Genomic DNA, 8,507 nt, shown 5'->3' on the forward strand with positions numbered 1-8,507 from the left:
CTAAACCTTTGAAAAGAATACCAGTGTGTCTAAACTACAGCCTCACAGAGCCGCTAATGTGGCTGTAAGCAAGCTCTTAGTTTTTTTGTTGTTGTTGTTGTTGTTTTTTTTTGACCTGCATAGCATCAGATGATGTTTGACAACTGACACACAGGTGGCTGAGCCGTACCACACCTGTAATGAACTACTTTCTGAAATACACCCGAAAAACCCACAGGACAGTAACTGTGACAAACAGATGTGAACGTGTCTAGTATGGAGCTTTAAAGTGCTCAATACGAAACAGATGAATAGGACATAAGAGTGCAGGGATGAAAATAAACAGCCGAATGATGCCATAACGTAAATTATACATATAAAATACATTATTAAAACCCAGTTTAGTTATTGTGACATTTTATTTCACTACTCTTAATTTTTATTTTAATTGGAGTTACTTTTTAAAAATGTTGCTTTTATTTCGTACTGACTTAATGAATAGATTAATCAAAAAAAAACTGAACAATAACTCAATTAGATTTTTATAATAATAAGTTCATGTAATTTTTTTTTTCCTGTTAATGGTTGTAGCTGAAGAATAAATAACTCTTAATCACTGAAGCTGTAAAAGCAGGTCACACCACAGAGCTGCGACATGTTTTGTGTGGGGGTTTTTACCAGTACGACACACGACACACTGTATGACACAAGCACCAGAGCTCTTGGTGAAGGTACATTCATCACCTCGCTCAAAGGCGACTGCTGATGTGTATTTTGTGGATTGCATAGCGGAGGAAAAGCACATTGTTCAAAGGACAAACCCCGCGACTAGGCGCTGAAATCAACAGAACCGAAATATGTGGCCCTTCCTCGTCGCTCTTGATCTCGCTGTAGTTTACACCGTTCTCTCTCATGAACGCAACAAAAGATCTTCAAAAGATGAAAGGATTATTTTAAGGGGCAGAGTCCGAACTTAAAAGTGAGAGAAAAAGGCCGTTTCATGACTTTGAAGTGAGAGGGCTCGTGCGTCACTTCTCCCCGGGGAGCAATCAAATATCTATATATCCACTCAAGATTCAACTGGTGTGCACTTTCTGCCTCATTACAAACACACACAAACATTTTTTTTATTTATTTATTTTTGCTCATGTGAGTTTTTCTCAGTCCAACCAGTCATCCTTAAACTGGGTGCAGACCTTTGATACGCTGCCTACATGTGGTAACCATAGATACATTATTTCCTGGAACACATGGGGGGAAAAGTTCTTGATTGGCCGACCACTTCGTAATCTGGGATTTTGATGATTGCATCGGCATTTATTTTACTTACAGTATTTCTACAAAAACAGAAAGAGTGACAAGCGCAGAGAGAATGTGTAACGTTGCATCCCGTGTCAGATTTATGAAGAGTAATTAGCGTCACATCTCCTCTCTTTTCCTCTCTTTTTTGGGGTTTAGATCTGGACAACAGTGAAGCCAACGAGAGACTCAAGTTCAGCATACTCAAGAGACTCCCTGAGGTACTTCTGTTATGTGTGCGTTCGAGTGTGTGTGTGCCTGGCCCAACACAACGTATTTTTTGTTACGCAGAGATGAGGAGCAGTCCGGGTTTATCAGCCACTCCGAATGACGACACGTGTGTGAGTGAACGAACCTGGAGGACTAGAGATGAAACGTACCAGTCGTTTTGACTGGAGTGAAACTCTAATGCTTGGATGGTTGGAAGGAGTTTAACAATGCATGTGGCCATTATAATCCTGTCTTTGAGTGAGGGGGGGGGTTTGATCTTTTCTCGAATGGTTCTCTCCCCAAACTTCCCATTCTGGTCCAATTAAGAGTTTGAAGTTATTTTAGTTCTCATCTCCCTCAAGCCCCCCTCAAGCCAATCACAAAGCGCTTGTGTAACTGGCTGGTTGAGTGTGTATGCGTGCGTGCGTGTGTGTGTGTGTGTGTGTGTGTGTGTCGGGAAGGGGAGTTGTGTAGGTAGTTGTCTACTTAGTGTGTGTGTTTGTGTCTTAACTGTTGTGTAACTTCCACGTGTTCCCGTGTGGGTACAGTATATTTCTGTGTGTGTGTGTGTGTGTGTGTGTGTGTGTGTGTGTGTGTGTGTGTGTGTGTGTGTGTGTTCCGTCCGCATTGTGATCAGAGGAATGTTGAGTGTTTAGTGTCTCTGTTCTGTTTCCTGCCTGTCAGACTTTTTGTTGGGTGAGTTTGGCAGGCAGGAGAGATTTAGCAGGTACAACACACACACACACACACACACACACACACACACTGATAGAGTTAGAAAACAGGAAAGGTTCGCCCACTGTTGGAGATTTGTACCTTGACTAAACCCAGCACCTCCATAATTCTCATTAATAATGTGTGTAACGTCCAGAGGATTCCACTAAACCTTCAAATTATATTTCAGATTTCTGCAGTAGCAGATACACAGGGGATCAGGAGCCTGTAGCATTAGCTTCTTCATAGCTTTAAGCCTTCTATACTACTTACACAATAATGTTAATGTTTACTAAACGGAGATTTTAGGCATCAGTGAATTAAAACAGGCTCCAACACACGAAGCGGTTCCTATCATTTATTATTCATGAGCTTAGACCTTTGTTAAGTTCACCTGTACAGCCTGGATCAGCAAATCACATAGTTTGAAACTTGTTGGTAGTTGGACTTCACCCACAAACGTATCAATGGATTTATGATCAGCTGGTGAAAACTCAGTCCAGATGTAAAGCGGAAAAAGAGTGTAAAGATTTATAGATGTAGATCTTCTCCTCAGCTTGCTGAACCATGATCATCTCCCTATTGTAATATGGAGATGAATCTGGAAATTCTTCTCAAGGTTTTTAGGGCCGCGTTACAGTTGGGTGGTTGAATTCTTTTCAGTTTATTTGAGTGTTATGGCTTAATAATAATTCTTCTCACAAGGCCCCCTTTCTTTTCCCCCCCCCCCCCGAGCTTTTCGTCCCTGAAAACAAACTTACGTTTACTCTTGTCACACGTTGCATATGTGAACTAGTTCAACCAAAGACTGAATCTTCCCTCAAAGATGAACAATTGTCATGATCCGCAAGAGGTCAAATATAATGGTCATTCAAATTTGAGCGAGAAGTCTCAAAATAAACAGCTTTCTATTGTTAAACATCAAACACTGCGACCCCTCCAGGAGGCCCTGACCTCCAGGTTCGGAATCACTGTCCTAAGGAACCAGCAGTGGTCCGGACATGAAATGGTTATGTTCTGATATCATGTCACTGTATGTATAAATGGTCTCTCAGTTGAACTTCTGGAAAAAGACGAATATCATGAGATAAAATTACATAAACCGTGACAGAAGGTTTGATCCACATTACCTGCTTCTTTTACAAATAATCATAACTAATTTCAAAAAGCTGCATGTTCTTGAAAGTACTTTTAGCCCTGATTATGCAGGAAAGAAAAAATGTATTAATGAATCTGAGGAACTTGTCAGGAGCTGGCTGTGCTGTTCTCTCAACTTGTTTCTTCTCACCTCTGATGGAAACACAATCCTTCAGCAGCTCCGGATCAACCTGGCAGCGCGTTTGAAGCCGGACAGAAAAAGCAGCCTCGAGGAAAAGCTGCATTCCTTCTCACTGTCAGTCACACCAGTAGACTCTGTTTGCTTAAGATGTATTTATTACTGCGGTGCGCTTTGCACAACACTGAAAAATAAGATTTCTGCGGAAACTCATTAGCAGTGGACTCGTAATGGGTTTGAGTTCCAGTTGGCAAAATAGAGAGGCACAGATGTTCACATGCTCCAGGGATGATTTTTTTTTTTTTATGACAACATGAGCTACATGCCTAAAATATAAACTCTATTGTGTGTTTGTGTGTGTGTGTGTGTGTGTGTGTGCGTATGTGTGTGTAGCCTATGGAGCAGAGGATCTACCATATGTGGGATCATCCTGTCAGTTCAGCCTCAATCTCCAGAGATTACGTCAGGACTCTGCTGGAGAAACACAGCAACACCAAGGTAACACAGCACAGTGCATCACCCTGTCTCTCTCTCTCTCTCTCTCTCTCTCTCTCTCTCTCTCTCTCTCTCTCTCTCACACTTAATGCACTGCAGCCTGGCAAACACAATGCACGCACACACACAATAGGGGGAGAGACTTCCTGACAGGAAAAAAAAAGAGTTAAATGAACATTTCTTCTGGAAAATGGTGATGGGCTGTGGCCTCTCTTGTCCTAAAGCCCCCCCCAAATTGTTCTTTTCTGCAAGGCCACAACTCCAGAAGAAAAAATGTCCTCCGTGTTTTTTTTTTATAAAATAAATGCAGCTAACACAGCATCTCTCTACTTCATGATGCTATCGGCTAATTGGCTCACAGCAGACCAGTAGCATGGCGTACGATCACAGATAAGAGTTCTGAGGTCTAAAAAAGCTAAACTGCAGCCAACTTAAATGGAAACAAGTGCGTTATGGTGACTGGTTTCTGGACTTGTTGCAGATTTTTCTTAAATGTTTGTTTTTGTGTTTTTCCTTCCTTCCTTCCTTTCTTCCTTCCTCAGGGTTTTGCATTCACCAGCAGAGACAAGCCTGGGTTCAGACCTGAGTTTCTTCCTCTTACCTACCTGGCAAAAATACTCTCCGATATAGAAGAACAAGGTAGTGTATATTTGTGTGTGTGTGTGTGTGTGTGTGTGGGATGGGTTTAGATACAGAGGCCTTTGGAGGATTAAGACAGTGTGTGTATTCAGTGTGCGTTTATGTGTATGCTTGGTCAAAATGCAGCAGTCTCCATCATGAAAAAAAGAAGGAAGTATGTGTGTGTGTATGTATGTATGTGTGTGTGTGTGTGTGTGTGTGTGTGTCTGTTGCATCCTCTATAATAAGCTGCATCTCACTCTAACTGCTCCGCCTCTGTTCTAGCTTTGAACCCGTTCGAGGAGACGGAGAACGTGGACGCCAGGTTCGTGGAGGAGACGGCTCTGAAACAGACGCTAATACTGCTGGGCTTTGATACAAAGTGAAGAATGTGGAGGAAGGAGGAGGCGGCGGCGGGAACGGGGGGGGGGGGTTATTGTGGATGGATGGATGGATGGATGGGTTGAGGGAGAAACAGATGAGGGGGAAAATGCATTTGAGAGCACAGTCATCATTGACTGTGGCCTTGAGGACAGGTAACGGCTGGGTGGATGATGGAGGAGCCAGGAGTGAGAGATGAATGGAGAGATTGAAAGGCAGAGCGCTCGTAAACAAGCTCTCAATGGCTGATGACAAATCGGGGTGGGGCGGAGGGATAGATGGATGGAGAGAGGACAGATCTGAGGGGAGAGTAGGGGAGGCAGAGCAGGTGAAAAAATGCTCACCCTGTTTCTTATAAATCCTGAGCTGTGGGAGGGACGGTATGAACAGTAACCAAAAGATCTTCAGTAGGTGATGTACTTCAATTTCAGGAAATATGCTTTTCAAATATTTATTGAAAATCAATAACTGCAGGCAGCTATTTGTATTAACTCAATTTCTGTAGCTTGCAACGCTTCCCTCCAGCGCCTCCTCAGCTTCTCCGCTGTCTCTCAAACAATTTATGAACATCGACGTCAAATCCTGCAAACAGTATTTATAAATCAAACACGATTGTTTATCCTCCCGTGCTTCCTGTAATGCCGCTGCAGCCCCATCAACTTGATTACACACCGACAAAAAGCTTCGATAGACGGAGTGGCTTGATATGTTCAGGCAGGAGCTGCTATGCATCTAATCTGATTTCAGCACGGGAGTTATACAGAATTGTCTCAGTAGGACGTGGCCGAGGTGTGAGTCGGCAGGACTCACTGGAAGATATTTAGGTGTTGTAAACTAAATGTGCAAATTCTTCATCTAAATCTGAATTTAAATCCAAGTCTGAATGAGGAGTGGCAGATGAGCGAGAAGGATTTTCAAGATTATATAGCCTGTCCCGGTTATTACTCTTCCTGTTTTGACTGGTGTCACATGATGTTTTAGCATTTACCATTATCTCATAATTGTCACTTAAAGTTAGTGTTTGATACTCTGTGCTATACAGAAATATTAAAGACTCCCAGCTCTACTTAATAATTAATAGATTATATATGATACATAATACATGAGGGGGAAACAGCAGACTTCAGTGACTTGACAATAACTTTATTTTGTATAGCACATTGCAAAATCAGTCTGAAAATGCTTGGCAAACCATTAAACAAATAAGATAGTACAGGGTAAATAAAGCAATAAGAACTGAGGTCTACACACACACACACACACACACACACAGATGCTCAAAGGTCTGGTTTGATTAACATGAGTGTGTGCCCTCAATCACAACTGAGCGGAGAAATTCTTTGGTAGTGGTGGTTGTGCGTCTGTGTTGTGTTTGTGTGTGTTCATAATTAAAAATCATAGTTTCTTTTTTTTTTTTTATAGTGTCAGAGTATTGGCACCCTGCGCAGCAGCCGAGACTTAATACCAGAGATTATTTACATCTCAAGTTGTGCTTCGATTTCGAGAAGTTACATAACATTCCTAGTCTGAGGAAAAAGGGATTTCTCTGCCACTCATGTTTCGTTTGTTTACACAAAAAAAAGTTTTGTAAGATGAAATGTGAATAAAGAGATTTTTTTTAACTGTATTTTTCTTTTCTTCCTCATTTTTGAAGAACATGGAGCACAGAGAAGCTCTGTGGTAAGTCAGGCCTTGGCTCACTTTGTTTCCATTGAATTTCCTGTGAACCCTGAAAAAAAGTGCTAATTGCACAGTGGAGCCTTGAGATAAATTAGGAAACGATCTGAACTCGCAGTCAGATAGTTTGTAGCGTGAAAAGCTCTGCAGAGGAGGAAGTGAGTGCTCATATTCTTGAGAATATTTGAGTGTTTTGGACAGACTCAGCAGAGTTCCACCGAAGTCAGGAAATAATCTCAGCATCAGTCATCACACACGCTGAGTCACATTTAGTGAAGAACACACCCATCACGCTTTTGTACACGCTTGTATTACAATACCTACCTAGTTTTTTGGGTTTTTTTTCTAGCCTGAGTTACAACACCGCCTCGTTACAGTTTGCTTCAGATCATTTCTCCTCTGGGGAATTCCTCTTTTAAACGTGAACAAATTGCTCATTCCCCACTTGATTGCCTCCCCCACACTTTGTTATGCAGCCGGTGTTATGTAGCTGACTAATAAGCACAAACAGTAAGGGGGCTAAATTAATCTGACAGCTCTCACCATCAGCCCGCAATGGATCATCACACACACACACACACACCACATCACTGGGTGGACAGGGCTGGCTCGAAATCAGATAAACTCTCGCCTGCTGCCTTCTTGAACCTCTTAAGAAGTTGACTCACACAGCGTGTTTTGCAAATCAAGCTCAACACGGTGTACACCAGAGGTTTCCAAACATTTTTGTCTGACATACCCCGCATCCTGTATTAGCTTCAGTACACCTTCACCGGCGCAGTCGACTGTTTATCCATCACTTTTATATGACTGTGAAACTGTTTATCCATTACTATATACAGACTTTTGGGTGTAACTAATTATTTAAACGATTTTGCATTACTTTTAGTTTCCTGTTTCTACCATTTATCCATTCCTTTTAACTGTTAACCCATCACTTTTAACAAACTATGTCAGCAGTTTATCTTTTACTTTTAGCTGTCAACAGTTACTTTTAGCTTACTATTTCAGCTGTTTGCTCATTGCTTTTAGCTAGTTACCCATTTCACCATTTATCCATTACTTTAAGTAATGATAACTGTTTTTACTGCTCCATTTTTTTTGGTAATACAACTATCAGTTTCTTTTGGCTCATAACTTAGTGTTTATCCAGTAACTTTTAGCTAATTATGGTAATTCTAATAAATTACTTTCATGCTTTCATTTGACTATTTTAACCATTTATCCATTGTTTTTAGCTAGCTTGCTAATTAGCTTGCTAACTGCTTCTCATGTACTCACGACGAGTGTCACAACAGACTCATACTTTGTGGGAGTCATGTACTGGGGAGTCAATCTATTGTTAGCTTACTGGTTCTTGTGACAATAAATTTACCACACATCAATCACACCACTTTATAATTCTATTCCGAAGTTTATTTTTTTCCAAAACACAAATATGTGTACATACATACACAGCATTAGCCCCCACATGAACTTGGTTCTCAAGCACACACATGCTCACAAGCTGCAAAACACACTCATAAGATCAGCAGATACGACGACTTCGAGTAAGGTTTAAGAAACTTCAGAGGCTAGGGACTTTGTTTTCAGTCTCCAGTAACCAACTCTGAACTCTCCACCCCACTTACTCTCCACTTTTATCCATTTTCCCCTCCCCGACTCTCCTCTGCTGCCTTTTCCGACAGCCATCTCATTCCTCTTCATTTAAATTCTCCTCTCTCTTTGTCATTCTCTATGCTCTTTCATTGCCTGATCTTCCTCTCCATATTTATATTTATCATTTCAGACATTAGGCAGCCACTCTTAGCCTAGCTTAGAGCTTAAATCCACTGCAATTTATTCATCAGCTGCATGA

At 41.4% G+C, this 8,507-nt stretch overlaps 1 protein-coding gene across 2 annotated transcripts in view; it reads left to right on the forward strand.

Moving 5' to 3' along the window:
• Nucleotides 1-4,982, forward strand: part of gsap (gamma-secretase activating protein) — a 29,250-nt gene extending 24,268 nt beyond the window's left edge. For both annotated transcript variants that reach the window (XM_022749552.1, XM_022749553.1), the window contains 4 exons: nt 1,438-1,499; nt 3,872-3,976; nt 4,516-4,612; nt 4,877-4,982. In XM_022749552.1, the coding sequence (XP_022605273.1) occupies nt 1,438-1,499; nt 3,872-3,976; nt 4,516-4,612; nt 4,877-4,977 (365 nt within the window). In that variant the 3' untranslated portion in view covers nt 4,978-4,982. The remainder of the gene's footprint in view (nt 1-1,437; nt 1,500-3,871; nt 3,977-4,515; nt 4,613-4,876) is intronic.
• The last annotated feature ends 3,525 nt before the right edge of the window (nt 4,983-8,507 follow it).

Source organism: Seriola dumerili, unplaced genomic scaffold (genome assembly GCF_002260705.1).
Source record: "Seriola dumerili isolate Sdu_G_001 unplaced genomic scaffold, Sdu_1.0 BDQW01000138.1, whole genome shotgun sequence".
Lineage (NCBI taxonomy): Eukaryota > Metazoa > Chordata > Actinopteri > Carangiformes > Carangidae > Seriola > Seriola dumerili.